The sequence below is a fragment of the Gopherus evgoodei genome, unplaced genomic scaffold, assembly GCF_007399415.2.
Source record: "Gopherus evgoodei ecotype Sinaloan lineage unplaced genomic scaffold, rGopEvg1_v1.p scaffold_39_arrow_ctg1, whole genome shotgun sequence".
NCBI lineage: Eukaryota > Metazoa > Chordata > Testudines > Testudinidae > Gopherus > Gopherus evgoodei.
Genome location: NW_022060060.1, coordinates 3331016 through 3346067, shown reverse-complemented (window position 1 = coordinate 3346067; position 15052 = coordinate 3331016). Strand labels below are relative to the sequence as shown.

General features: G+C 50.7%; 1 gene segment (V, D, J or C); it reads left to right on the top strand.

Moving 5' to 3' along the window:
* The first annotated feature begins 12028 nt into the window (after positions 1–12028).
* LOC115642384 lies at positions 12029–14726 on the top strand. The segment is given in 3 exon segments: positions 12029–12102; positions 13765–13868; positions 14231–14726. Coding segments are annotated over 2 exon segments (399 nt in total).
* The last annotated feature ends 326 nt before the right edge of the window (positions 14727–15052 follow it).

Genomic DNA, 15052 nt, shown 5'->3' with positions numbered 1-15052 from the left:
CCCTGGGCAGAGTTAACACCCCTCAGCACCTCACACCCAGCCCCACTTTACACCAGCTGGGGATCCGGTCAGCCTTGGCTCCAATGGAGCTGCAGTCGATTTACACCATCTGGATATCCGGCCTGCCTTGGCTCCAATGGAGCTGTGTCCGACTGACACCAGCTGGGGATCCGGCCTGCCTTGGCTCCAATGGAACTGTGGCTGACTGACACCAGCTGGAGATCCGGCCTGCCTTGGCTCCAATGGAGCTGTGTTCGACTGACACCAGCTGGGGATCCGGCCTGCCTTGGCTCCAATGGAGCTGTGTTCGACTGACACCAGCTGGAGATCCGGCCTGCCTTGGCTCCAATGGAGCTGTGTTCGACTGACACCAGCTGGGGATCCAGCCTGCCTTGGCTCCAATGGAACTGTGGCCGACTTACACCAGCTGGGGATCCGGCCTGCCTTGGCTCCAATGGAACTGTGGCCGACTGACACCAGCTGGAGATCCGGCCTGCCTTGGCTCCAATGGAGCTGTGTTCGACTGACACCAGCTGGGGATCCAGCCTGCCCTGGCTCCAATGGAACTGTGGCCGACTTACACCAACTGGGGATCCGGCCTGCCTTGGCTCCAATGGAGCTGTGTTCGACTGACACCAGCTGGGGATCCGGCCTGCCTTGGCTCCAATGGAACTGTGTCTGACTGACACCAGCTGGGGATCCGTCCTGCCTTGGCTCCAATGGAGCTGCAGTCGATTTACACCAGCTGGGGATCCGACCTGCCTTGGCTCCAATGGAGCTGCGGCCGACTGACACCAGCTGTGGATCCGGCCTGCCTTGATTCCAATGAAGCTGTGTCAGACTGACACCAGCTGGGGATCCGTCCAGCCTTGGCTCCAATGGAGCTGCAGTCGATTTACACCAGCTGGGAATCTGGCCTGCCTTGGCTCCAATGAAGCAGTGTCCGACTGACACCAGCTGGGGATCCATCCAGCCTTGGCTCCAATGGAGCTGTGTCCGACTGACACCAGCTGGGGTTCCAGCCTGCCTTGGCTCCAATGGAGCTGTGTCCGACTGACACCAGCTGGGGATCCAGCATGCCTTGGCTCCAGTGGAGCTCCAGTCGATTTACACCAGCTGCGGATCCGGCCTGCCTTGGCTGCAATGGAGCTGCGGCCGACTGACACCAGCTGGGGATCCGGCCTGCCTTGGCTCCAATGGAGCTGTGTTCGACTGACACCAGCTGGGGATCCGGCCTGCCTTGGCTCCAATGGAGCTGTGGCCAACTGACACCAGCTGGGGATCCGGCCTGCCTTGGCTCCAATGGAGCTGTGGCCGACTGACACCAGCTGGGGATCCGGCCTGCCTTGGCTCCAATGGAGCTGTGTCCGACTGACACCAGCTGGGGATCCATCCTGCCTTGGCTCCAGTGGAGCTGTGTCCGACTGACACCAGCTGGGGATCCGGCCTGCCTTGGCTCCAGTGGAGCTGTGTCCGACTGACACCAGCTGGGGATCCGGCCTGCCTTGGCTCCAATGGAACTGTGGCCGACTGACACCAGCTGGAGATCCGGCCTGCCTTGGCTCCAATGGAGCTGTGTTCGACTGACACCAACTGGGGATCCGGCCTGCCTTGGCTCCAATGGAGCTGTGTTCGACTGACACCAGCTGGGGATCCGGCCTGCCTTGGCTCGAATGGAACTGTGTCCGACTGACACCAGCTGGGGATCCGGCTTGCCTTGGCTCCAATGGAGCTGCAGTCGATTTACACCAGCTGGGGATCCAGCCTGCCTTGGCTCCAATGGAGCTGCGGCCGACTGACACCAGCTGGGGATCCGGCCTGCCTTGGCTCCAATGGAGCTGTGTTCGACTGACACCAGCTGGGGATCAGGCCTGCCTTGGCTCGAATGGAGCTGCGGCCGACTGACACCAGCTGGGGATCCGGCCTGCCTTGGCTCCAATGGAGCTGCAGTCGATTTACACCAGCTGGGGATCCGACCTGCCTTGGCTCCAATGGAGCTGCGGCCGACTGACACCAGCTGGGGATCCGGCCTGCCTTGGCTCCAATGGAGCTGTGTCCGACTGACACCAGCTGGGGATCCGGCCTGCCTTGGCTCCAATGGAGCTGTGTCCGACTGACACCAGCTGGGGATCCGGCCTGCCTTGGCTCCAATGGAGCTGTGTCCGACTGACACCAGCTGGGGATCCGGCCTGCCTTGGCTCAATGGAGCTGTGTCTGACTGACACCAGCTGGGGATCCGGCCTGCCTTGATTCCAATGGAGCTGTGTCCGACTGACACCAGCTGGGGATCCAGCCTGCCTTGGCTCCAGTGGAGCTGCAGTCGATTTATACCAGCTGGGGATCTGGCCTGCCTTAGATCCAGTGGAGCCGCGGCCGACTGACACCAGCTGGGGGATCTGACCTTATCTTTGTGTTTTAAGTCTGCTGCAGCCTGATGAGGAAGCAGCACCCCTGACTGTGGAAGAGGGCAAACTGCCCTAGAGGAGACATTAAGGTCCAATGTTCTGCCCTGGCTCCTTTCTTGAGCTTTTCCTGGTGGGACTGGAGAAGTAGGGGGAGGGGACCCACTCGGGTGTGAAAAGGTCAGAACTGCACATTCAAAGCCTTTTGGCTACAATGGAACAAATTTGCATGGCAGCTGCTCCTGTGGGGGTGCAGGGAACCAGTGCATCTTAGCTAGGCAGCGGGATTGCTCTGTGCTCTTAGCCAAGAGCTTCTAGGGGCATAGCGTGGTGGGTCACGTTCCTGATGAGCTGCATCTGGGTGTGTAAACATCAGACAATCACAGACTCACATCTGGATGGGGGAGTAGGTGCAACTCAGGCATAAATCCCACCTAGACAGGTGAGTAGGATACAGCACCAGCCCACATCTGGATTAGCAAGTAGGAGGCCAATGTGCAGTGGCATCAAAAAAGCAAACAGAATGTTGGGAATCATTAAGAAAGGGATAGATCAGGGGTCAGCAACCTTTCAGAAGTGCTGTGCTGAGTCTTCCTTTATTCACTCTAATTTAAAGTTTCGCGTGACAGTAATATATTTCAATGTTTTTAGAAGGTCTCTTTCTATAAGTCTATAATATATAACTAAACTATTGTTGTATGTAAAGTAAATAAGGTTTTTAAAATGTTTAAGAAGCTTCATTTAAAATTAAATTAAAATCCAGAGCCCCCCTGGACCAGTGGCCAGGACCTGGGCAGTGTGATTGCCACTGAAAATCAGCTCACATGCCGCCTTCGGCACATGTGCCATAGGTTGCCTACCCTGGGATAGATAATAAGACAGAAGATACCATATTGCCTGTGTATAAATCCATGGTATGCCCACATCTTGAATACTGCGTGCAGATGTGGTTGCCCCATCTCAAAAAAAGACATACTGGAATTGGAAAAGGTTCAGAAAAGGGCAACAAAAATAATTAGGTGTTTAGAAAGTCTGCTGTATGAGGAGAGATTAGTAAGGCTGGGATTTTTCAGCTTGGAAAAGAGACAACTAAGGGGGGATATGATAGAGGTCTATAAAATCATGACTGGTGTGAAGAAAGTAAACAAGGAAGTGTTATTTACTCCTTCTTATAACATAAAAACTAGGGGCCACCAAATGAAATTAATAGGCAGCAAGTTTAAAACAAACAAAAGGAAGTATTTTTTCACAAAATGCACAGTCAACCTGTGAAACTCCTTGCCAGAGGATCTTGTGAAGGCCAAGGGCTATAACAGTGTTTAAAAGAGAACTGGATAAATTCATGGAGGATAAGTCCATCAATGGCTATTAGCCAGGATGGGCAGGGATGGTGTCCGTAGCCTCTGTTTGCCAGAAGCTGGAAATGGGTGGCTGGGAATAGATCACTTCATGATTGCCTGTTCTGTTAATTCCTTCTGAAGCACCTGGTATTGGCCACTGTGTCACATCTGGATGTATGAATAGGGATACACTCAAAAACCACATTTGAGTTGGTGATTATGATGCACAATCATGAACCCCAACTAGATTTGTGAACATGATACGATTGTGACTCACATTTGGGTTGGTTAATTGAGTGCAGGTGTAAACCACATCTGGATTGGTGATCATGACACAATCATCAACTACACCTGGATAAAATAATAGGCTGTAATCACAAGCATCTAGATTTGTGCAAATTACACGGTTATAACTTGATCCAGAGTCACATCTGGAGGTGCAAGTTAACCCATCTGAACTGGTTAATATGACACACTGACTAGAATACTCTGATGGTGCTGGGGAGAGTTCCTTTTTGCAGGTGGGGGAGATTTGGCCACCTCGCTGCTGCTGCATGCTCTATCTCAGACAGAATAATCAGGCAGGAGGTGTATTTGGAGCTGGCACAAACTAAAAGATTGATGAGGAAAGTCTAGCAATGTGTTCCCAGTGGGCAGGGGAAGGAGGCGGGGGAAGATTTTGTTCCAGGAATGATAGAGGGGAAATCTGTACCCAGACTAACCCGAACTGCTACTAGGGAATTGAGAACCCCAATTGAAGAACTTGAACCTCAAATACAAAATCTAGTTCTCCCCAACTGAAGACTCTCCACCCAGAAGATCCTACACCTCTACCAAGAACCTAAAATTCACACACGGCACCTATAAAATGGGATAGCTACTTCCCCTTGAATAATCACAAACAGCAGTGGGGAAAATGGCGCAGAATGAACCCAACACTTTTCTAGGGAACCTAGAATGCAGCAAGAGACTCTAGAGCACAGATGAACCTGACCATCTTGAACCCCAACAAGTAATCTATAGCCTCAATGGAGAATCTAGAAACCCAATGGGAAATCTATATCCAGAAGTTCCCCAACACTCTTCTATGGAACCTAGAACCATAATGGGAGAATTTATAGTCCCAGTGGAGAATCTTGAACCCAATGAGTAATACATATCCAGAAGAACACCAGTGACTAACCTAGAAACCCAGTGAGTAACCTAGAACATAGATGGAGAATCTAAGAAGCTGAAAATAGAGTAGGATTTGTTAGGCCAGGAGAGAGAAGTGACTGCATAGAAGCAGAAGTGTATAAAAGAACATAAGAACGGCCATACTTGGTCAGACCAAAGGTCCATCTAGACCAGTATCCTGTCTACCAACAGTGGCCAATGCCAGGTGCCCCAGAGGGAGTGAACCTAACAGATAATAATCAAGTGGTCCCTCTCCTGCCATCCATCTCCACCCTCTGACACACAGAGGCTAGGGACATCATTCCTTACCCATCCTGGCTAATAGCCATTAATGGACTTATCCTCCATGAATTTATCCAGTTCTCTTTTAAACACTGTTATAGCCATTGCTTTCACAACCTCCTCAGGGAAGGAGTTCCACAAGTTGACTATGCGCTGTGTGGAGAAGAACTTCCTTTTATTTGTTTTAAACATGCTGCCCATTAATTTCATTTGGTGGCACCTAGTTCTTGTATTATGAGAACAAGTAAATAACTTTTCCTTATCCACTTTCTCCACATCACTCATGATTTTATAGACCTCTATCATATCCCCCCTTAATCTCCTCTTTTCCAAGCTGAAAAGTTCTAGCCTCTTTACTCTTTCCTCATATGGGACCCATTCCAAACCCCTAACCATTTTCGTTGCCCTTCTCTGGACCTTTTTTAATGCCAATATATCTTTTTTGAGATGAGGAGACCACATCTGTACGCAGTATTCAAGATGTGGGTGTACCATCGATTTATATAAGGACGATAATATATTCTCCATCTTATTCTCTATCCCCTTTCTAATTATTCCTAACATCATGTTTGCTTTTTTGACCGCTGTGGCACACTGCATGGACGTCTTTAGAGAACTATCCACTATGACTCCAGGATCTTTTTCCTGATTCATTGTAGTTAAATTAGTCCCCATCATATTGTATGTATAGCTGGGGTTATTTTTTCCAATGTGCGTTACTTTACATTTATTCACATTAAATTTCATTTGCTATTTTGTTGTCCAATCACTTAGTTTTGTGAGATCTTTTGGAAGTTCTTCACTGTCTGCTTTGGTCTTAACTATCTTGAGCAGTTTAGTATCATCTGCAAACTTTGCCATCTCACTGTTTACCCCTTTCTCCAGATCATTTATGAATAAATTGAATAGGATTAGTCCTAGGACTGACCCTTGGGGAACACCACTACTTACCCCTCTCCATTCTGATAATTTACCATTTATTCCTACCCTTTGTTCCCTGTCTTTTAACCAGTTCTCAATCCATGAAAGGATCTTCCCTTTTATCCCATGATAGCTTAATGTACGTAAGAGCCTTTGGTGAGGGACCTTGTCAAAGGCTTTCTGGAAATCTAAGTACACTACGTCCACTGGATCCCCCTTGTCCACATGTTTGTTGATCTCTTCAAGGAACTGTAATAGATTAGTAAGACATGATTTCCCTTTACAGAAACCATGTTGACTTTTGCCCAACAAGTTATGTTCTTCTATGTGTCTGACAATTTTATTCTTTATTACTGTTTCAGCTAATTTGCCCGGTACTGACGTTAGACTTACCGGTCTGTAATTGCTGGGATCACCTCCAGAGCCCTTTTTAAACATTGGCGTTACATTAGCTAACTTCCAGTCATTGGGTACAGAAGCCGATTTAAAGGACAGATTACAAACCATAGTTAATAGTTCTGCAATTTCACATTTGAGTTCTTTCAGAACTCTTGGGTGAATACCATCTGGTCCTGGTGACTTGTTACTGTTAAGTTTATCAATTAATTCCAAAATCTCCTCTAGTGACACTTCAATCTGTGACAATTCCTCAGATTTGTCCCTACAAAAGCCAGCTCAGGTTTGGGAATCTCCCTAACATCCTCAGCCATGAAGACTGAAGCAAAGAACCCATTTAGTTTCTCTGCAATGACTTTATCATCTTTAAGCGCTCCTTTTGTATCTCGATCATCAAGGGGCCCCACTGGTTGTTTAGCAGGCTTCCTGCTTCTGATGTTCTTAAAAAACATTTTATTACATTTTGAGTTTTTGGCTAGCTGTTCTTCAAACTCTTCTTTGGCTTTTCTTATTACATTTTTACGCTAAATTTGGCAGTGTTTATGCTCCTTTCTATTTACCTCACTAGGATTTGACTTCCGTTTTTTAAAAGATGCCCTTTTATCTCTCACTGCTTCTTTTACATGGTTGTTAAGCCACGGTGGCTCTTTTTTGAGTTCTTTTACTGTGTTTTTAGATTTGGGGTATACATTTAAGTTTGGCCTCTCTTATGGTGTGTTTGAAAAGCACCCATGCAGCTTGCAGGGATTTTACTCTAGTCACTGTACCTTTTAATTTCTGTTTAACTAATCCCCTTATTTTTTCATGGTTCCCCTTTTTGAAATTAAATGCCACAGAATTCGGCTGTTGAGATGTTCTTCCCACCACAGGGATGTTAAATGTTATTATATTATGGTCATTATTTCCAAGCTGTCCTGTTATAGTTACCTCTTGAACCAGCTCCTGCGCTCCACTCAGGACTAAATTGAGAGTTGCCTCTCCCCTTGTGGGTTCTCATACCAGCTGCTCCAAGAAGCAGTCATTTAAAGTATCTAGAAATTTTGTCTCTGCATTTTGTCCTGAGGTGACATGTTCCCAGTCAATATGGGGATAATTGAAATCCCCCACAATTATTGAATTCTTAATTTTGATAGCCTCTCTAATTTCCCTTAGCATTTCATCATCACTATCACTGTCCTGGTCAGGTGGTCGATAATAGATCCCTAATGTTATATTTTTATTAGAGCATGACATTTCTATCCATAGAGATTCTATGGAACATGTGGATTCACTTAAGATTTTTACTTCATTTGATTCTATATTTTCTTTCACATATGGTGCCACTCCCTCCCGCTCCCCACCAACCCCGCATGACCTGTTCTGTCCTTCTGATATATTTTGTACCCCGGAATGATTGTGTCCCATTGATTGTCCTCAGTCCACCAGGTTTCTGTGATGTCTGTTATATCAATATCCTCCTTTATCACAAGGCACTCTAGTTCACCCATCTTATTTAGACTTCTGGCATTTATGTACGAGCACTTTAAAAACTTGTCCCTGTTTATTTGTCCACCCTTTTCTGATGTGCCAGATTCTTTTTTATGTGACTGTTTCTCGTCTGATCTGCCCCTTACATTATCCTCTTGCATCCTCTGCTCCTGACTGTAACCTAGAGAATCTCTATCATCAGACTCTCCCCTAAGAGAAGTCTGTGTCCGATCCACATGCTCCTCTGCAGCAATCAGCTTTCCCCCATCTCTTAGTTTAAAAACTGCTCTACAACCTTTTTAATGTTTAGTGCCAGCAGTTTGGTTCCACTTTGGTTTAGGTGGAGCCCATCTCTCCTGTATAGGCTCCCCCCATCCCAAGTTTCCCCAGTTCCTAATGAATCTAAACCCCTCCTCCCTACCCTATTGTCTCATCCACACATTGAGACTCTGAAGCTCTGCCTGCGTACCTGGCCCTGCACATGGAACTGGGAGCATTTCTGAGAATGCCACCATAGAGGTCCTGGATTTCAGTCTCTTCCCTAGCAGTCTAAATTTGGCTTCCAGGACATCTCTCCTACCCTTCCCTATGTCATTGGTACCTATATGTATCACGACCACCAGCTCCTCCCCAGCACTACACATAAGTCTGTCTAGACACCTCGAGAGATCCGCAACCTTCGCACCAGGCAGGCAAGTCACCATACGGTTCTCCTGGTCATCACAAACCCAGCTATGTTTCTAATGATCGAATCTCCCATTACTAACACCTGCCTTTTCCTAGCAACTGGAGTTCCCTCCCCCGGAGAGGTAACCTCACTGCGAGAGGCAACCCCAGCACCATCTGGAAGGAGGGTCCCAACTATGGGAAGGTTTCCCTCTGCTCCCGTTGACTGTTCTGTTTCCCTGGGCCTTTCTTCCTCCTCAACAGCACACAGACTGTCTGACTGGAGGTGGGACAATTCTACAGTGTCCCAGAAAGCCTCATCAACATACCTCTCTGCCTCTCTTAGCTCCTCCAGTTCCGCCACCCTGGCCTCCAAAGCCCGTACGCGGTCTGAGGGCCAGGAGCTCCTTGCACTGACAGCACACATACGCCACCCGCCCACAGGGAAGGAATCATACATGCTGCACTCAGCGCAATAAACTGGATAGCCCCCACTCTGCTGCTGGGCTTCTGCCTGCATGGTCTCCTGCAGCTACCTAGGTTAATGAAGGGTTTTGTTTAAATCAAGAAGTTTTGAACGTATTTTAATTTACAGGTTTTAAAGAATAGCAAGTGAACCCTGCCCCCTTCCCATTCCCCTTCCAAACTGCCTTGCAAAACTCTCTGTTAGCAGCCCCTGGTCTCTTGATCACTGCTTTATAAAGCCCTGGCCTTCCTGATAGCTCTGCCCCTTGACTAAGGCTCAGATATGAATGACGGCAGATATGAATGAACCACATAAGATGCCCAGATGCGGGCAGCATGCCCTAAGCATTGAGCAGGGGTTGCTGTGCTTCTGGGCGAGACTGCAGTGGCTTTCAGCTCACGGTCAATGGGAATTGTTTGAAGTAGAATCAGTCCAGTGATGACTCAGATCTGTACAGAGCGTCTGTAGCACTGGGGAACATGCCCTGGAGTCTGACTCCTCTGTTTATTTCTACAGCATGTGTAAGGGCACGCCCCCCTCCCCCACACAGACTGTCCCATGATTGGGACCAGATCGCCACTGGTGCAAATCAGCATGACTCCAATTTACACCAATTGAGGAGTGCTCTGTTTCTCTCACTCTCCATCCATCCAGTCACATAAACATCATTCGCTATCTATCTATCTATCTATCTATCTATCTATCTATCTATCTATCTATCTATCTATCTATCTATCTATCCACGGTCTGACAGACGCTTGTTTCAACATGCACTAAATGCCCCAGTAATAAGTATGTGGCTCAAACCAGACGCTCACTATGGTCTCACAACTCCTCACATGAAACAATGAACAAAAGATAAAAACACCCTGCCTGCCCTGGGCAAACACTTGTAACAAAGTGATCACTCCACATCTGACCTCTCAGGGCTTGTCCTCAAAGGAACCTGCACAGCACCTGCGAAAGACAAGCAGGTGAGCTTCAATTCCTGACTTTGTTACACACCAAAAATCATGGTCTTAATAAAGGCACCATCTTTATGGCTTGGTACATCAATTTGAACCCCACTAACCCTTCTTCTTTGTCCTTTGACTGCAGGGGTGTTAATGGGCTATGTCACCTCAAATGGGCTCAGAATATGTTAATTACTGGGGCTAAACCATCTGTTCTACCTTCTGTTTCGCTGTGAGACGCTGACCTGAAGATGAGCTCTGGGTTGCTCAAAAGCTTTTCTTGGGCACCAAGAGAAGCTGGTCCAATCCAGGTTATTACCTTACCCACCTTCTCTCTCTCCCAATGCACAGCCATTAGCAGCCTCCCCATCCATTCTCACATGCAGCCATCCATCCAGCTCTCACTCATTCTTGCTGACCCATTCAGCCCATGGTCTTCATGCTGTGGTCAGTTTTAGTCTGTTGCTGGCTGCAGAGATACCCAGTTAGTCTCCAGAAGGGAGGCCATGACAGGGGATTGGAGGAACAGGGCCTTCTGCCTCTGGTTTCTTTGCTCTGATGGCTGAGTCACTTCCTGACTCGCTGCTCTTTCAGCTTTTCTGTGTCTCCTCCACACAGAGGGAGAGATTTCAACATGCACCTCATGTCTCCTCAACATGTCTCCTCCTTGCTGCTGCTCTAAGCGGCTTTTGGGGTAAGCATGGACTTGAGCTCCAACTTATTAGCCCCTCTCCTAAGAAGTTCCTCCCATCTGCTTTGGCCCTTCCTAGGTCTTTGCAGGGAATGGAATGTGCTGACTGAAAGCGCTGGGGGCTGGTTTTAATGCTGGGGAAATGCAGATTGGTGGGGATCTCTCTTTGCTTTGTTTTTGGCCATTCCTTCACAGATCCCGGAACCTTTGCAGCGAAGAACCGAAGACCAAGCTAGAAAAGATCTCTCTATCCCCAATCTGCTACTGGCTGATCAGCCGTTAGCTTTTAGCAGCCAGTGGAGCGTGAGACTTCCAAAGCTGCTAAAGGGAGTCGGATGGACAATTCCCATGAACAGTGGGGCCTGGTGGGGTCAGGCGCCTGACCAGCTCTTGTACTCTCAGCTCAATGCAGTGCTGGGCTTTGGGGAGCCCTGCTGGGATTGCATGCACCGATGCAGCTGATCCTGCCATTCTTCTGCCTTCCAGCTCAGGCCCTCAGTGACTCAATGTTCCAGGTGCCTACAGTGGTGATGTTGCCAGACAGGTAGAGCACGACCCTGTGCTGTAACTTCTCTAGCAGCTGCTCCCAGCTGGATGTGTTTTGGTGCCGGCAGCACCAGGAGCAGCCTCTCCAGCTTATCATGCATGTTAACAACTATGGGCAGGAGTTGTCCCAGAGTGGACACTTCTGGGCAGCGTTGCATCCGCAGAACAACGTGGCTCCCCTCAGCATCCTGGGGGCAGCCCTGCAGGACAGCGAGGGTTACTCCTGTGCCCTGGCACCCACACTGGGCTGGGAGCTCAGCGTCCCTGTTCACAAAAGCCTGCCAGCCTCCCCATCCCGTGTTGGACTTGGGGCTCAGCTCAGCTCTCTCTGCAGGGTACAGGGAGGCCAGCCTCGTGATCTCCCCGAGATGACCAAGGTGTGTCCATGGACCAGGTGTGATTCACCCCCATGTGCAAGACAGACGACAGCTCCCTCCCTCTAGCCAGGCTTCCCTCTGGACTTTCCTGTCTTTGTGAGCGGTACTCTGCTGCACAGCTTCTGACTGTCTCACCCGACGCTGGCTGTCCATTCTTCCCGGGGCTTTACACAGTCTCTCTGTGGCTGTCAGTATGAGACCCCCAATGGTTGTTTTGTTCCAGGTGTGATGGCTCAGACCATTGTGCACCAGCCACAGGGGCCAGTCACCGCCAAGGAAGGGGACGCCTTCCAGATCAATTGCACATACCAAACTGCCAACTTCTCCTGGGTCTCAGATGCTGGACTGCCTCCTACCTGTGTGCTGTGAGAGACACGCTGACTCTAGAGGCTTCCTGAGCTGTGCAGTATCTGGAGCAGGTGTGTGGATGGTGGGGGAATGGGCTCCTCAGGTCCCCCCTCCTGCTGAGAGCAGTTATCTCATGCTGCTGCAAACAGCGCAGAAGTTACTGGATTCAGGCCCCTGCTCCGCCACAGACTTCCCAGGTGATCTTGGGCCAGCACTTAGCCTCAGTTCCCATCTGTCCAAAGGGGAAAACAGCCCTCCCCTGCCTCCCGGGAGGGAGGCTGGAAGGATCAATATGTGAAAGATTGGGAGATGCTTTGAGATCGCCCAAAGTGCTATATGAGAGAAAGACGGCAGCATTATTAACGACAATTTGCGAAGGAACAGAGGGGCTGCCACTCCCAGCAATCATCTCACTCAGTCTCATGTCTATGACAGTGGCTGGCACCAGCTGCTTCTGGGTGTGTTCTTCTGGGCACTGAGTCCCACAGCCCTGCAGCCCTGGCCTTGCCTTGTGCGAGATCCTCCCCACCCAGCCCAGCCCAGCCCCCTCCTCTGGGCATGATCCCCCCAACTCCCTCTGCCACAGCCCCAGCCCCATCCTGTCCCAGGGCGAGAACTTCCCCACCCAGCCCCAGCCCAGCCCAGCCCCCTCCTCTGGGCATGATCCCCCCAACTCCCTCTGCCACAGCCCCAGCCCCATCCTGTCCCAGGGCGAAAACCTCCCCACCCAGCCCAGCCCAGCCTCGCCTCCTCCGGGCATGATCCCCCCAACTCCCTCTGCCACAGCCCCAGCCCGTCCCAGGGCAAGAACCTCCCCGCCCAGCCCAGCCCCTTCCTCTGTGCATGGTCCCCCCAACTCCCTCTGCCACAGCCCCAGCCCCATCCTGTCCCAGGACAAGAACCTCCCCACCAAGCCCCAGCCCAGCCTCCTCCTCTGGGCATGATCCCCCCAACTCCCTCTGCCCCAGCCCCAGCCCCATCCTGTCCCAGGGCGAGAACCTCCCCACCCAGCCCAGCCCCAGCCCAGCCCAGCCCAGCCTCCTCCTCTGGGCATGATCCCCCCAACTCCCTCTGCCACAGCCCCAGCCCCATCCTATCCCAGGGCGAAAACCTCCCCACCCAGCCCAGCCCCCTCCTCTGGGCATGATCCCCCCAACTCCCCACCCCATCCCCATCCTGGTCCAGGGCGAGAACTTCCCTGCCCAGCCCCAGCCCCAGCCCCCTCCTCTGGGCATGATCCCTCCAACTTCCACCCACAGCCCCAGCCCCATCCTGTCCCAGAGTGAGGATTTCCCAATCCCAACCCCCCCGCCTCCCTGCAGCGACTGCTGTCTCAGGCGAGGATCTCTCAGCCACAACCCACTCCCCTTGTGGAAGACCCTCCTAGTCCAGCCCCCCACCCCTGCCCACAGCTCTGAGAGCTCAGGGGTGGGATCATGGCTGTGTGATGGGACAGGACAGTCTCAGAGTTGCGCACTGGGGGGTGACGGTCGCACCTGAGCACCAGGCCCCACTGAAGGCCTAAGCACATGGAGGCCCTGGGAATGCAGCTAGCGAGCTAGAAGAGAGAAGTTTTACAATTGCTGTATCTGTAACTGCATCGCTCTTGCTACCTCGGAGGAGATGAAAGGGGGCTGCTGTGCTGTTGCGACCAGCTCAGAAGGGAAAAGGCTGGTGGGTGGAGGGGAGGGGTGGCTAGGTGCTCTGTGCAGACAGGGTGTTTGCGGTTGCAGAGGCAGCTGGGTGGCAGGCATCAGTCACGGCTGGAAAGCACAGAACGTGAGCAGTGCTCTGAGCATTGCCATGAAGGAATTACTGCCTGTGCTGTCCCTACTCGGTGGGTAATATTCTCCGTCTCTTATCTTCATCAATCCTCTGGCTAGGTGTGAAAAATTGGGATGGGGGTGGGGGGTAACAGGCATCTATATAAGAAAAAGCCACCATTATCGGGACTATCCCTATACAATTGGGACATCTGGTCACCCTACCCCTGGCAGGATCCATCAATTTATCCATCTGTCTTCCTGCTCTCTCTCCAGCGCAGCACTTCTGAGCACCTTTAGTATGGGTTAGAGGTGCTCATTCTTTGAGGTCAGTGTCACTGCACCCAGGTTTTCTCTATCCCTAGGCAATTTGTGCTTCACCGCCCGAGCGGCTGAGAGTCCTTCCCTCTCTCACTTTCTGCCTCTTTTCCTGCAGTGGCTCTGAGATGGGCCCTGGCCCAGGTTTTCCAGTCCTCTCAGCTCATGTATGTGGAAGGAGAAAGGCTCTTGATCCTATGCAGCCAAAATGCCACCTCCCATGACATGATGTCTTGGTACAAACAGCCCCAGCAGGGCCGGGGGGCACTGAGCTTTCTAGGGATTGGGCATGACGGCACCTCCACTGCTGGAGAATTCACCATGGCTGTGGACAAGGTCTCCCGCTCCACCAACCTCACCCGAGATGGAGCCAGCATGAGCGATGCTGGCATCTACTACTGCGCAGTGAGAGACACAGTGAGGGGAACCCAGGTGCCAGCTGCACAGAAACCTGCAGCCTGGCTTCCTGCTGGGTCCTCCTGAGCCAGCCCAGCACTGGGTACCCCTCGCTTCACGTTGAAGCGCCTCTTCTATTCAAAAAACTTTTTCAAAGTGCTCTAGAATCTGCATGCAGAATCAGATCTGCTGGAAAACTGCTAGGATAGATCGGAGGTTAATATACAGTGTGTGCGGGAAAGATCAGATCATTTGGACTAGAGGTTCCTGAGATATGACCTGGTCTTAAAATTCTCACTTTTATTTGAACAGAACTAGGGGATAAACAACAGGCCGGGAAATTCAAAGGGACTTGAGTGTCTAATTTCTTTAGGCACTCCAAGCCTGTGTGACTGGATATCTCCTGTTCTCAGCTAGTGCAGACAGGGTGCCAAGAACTAGCTCCAAAACCCAGTGATCTACAGCCAGACAGACTCTCTCAGCGGCGCAGGGCAGGGTCGGTTCTGCAAGCACCCACAGACTCAGCTCCCAGGAGGGCTGACTG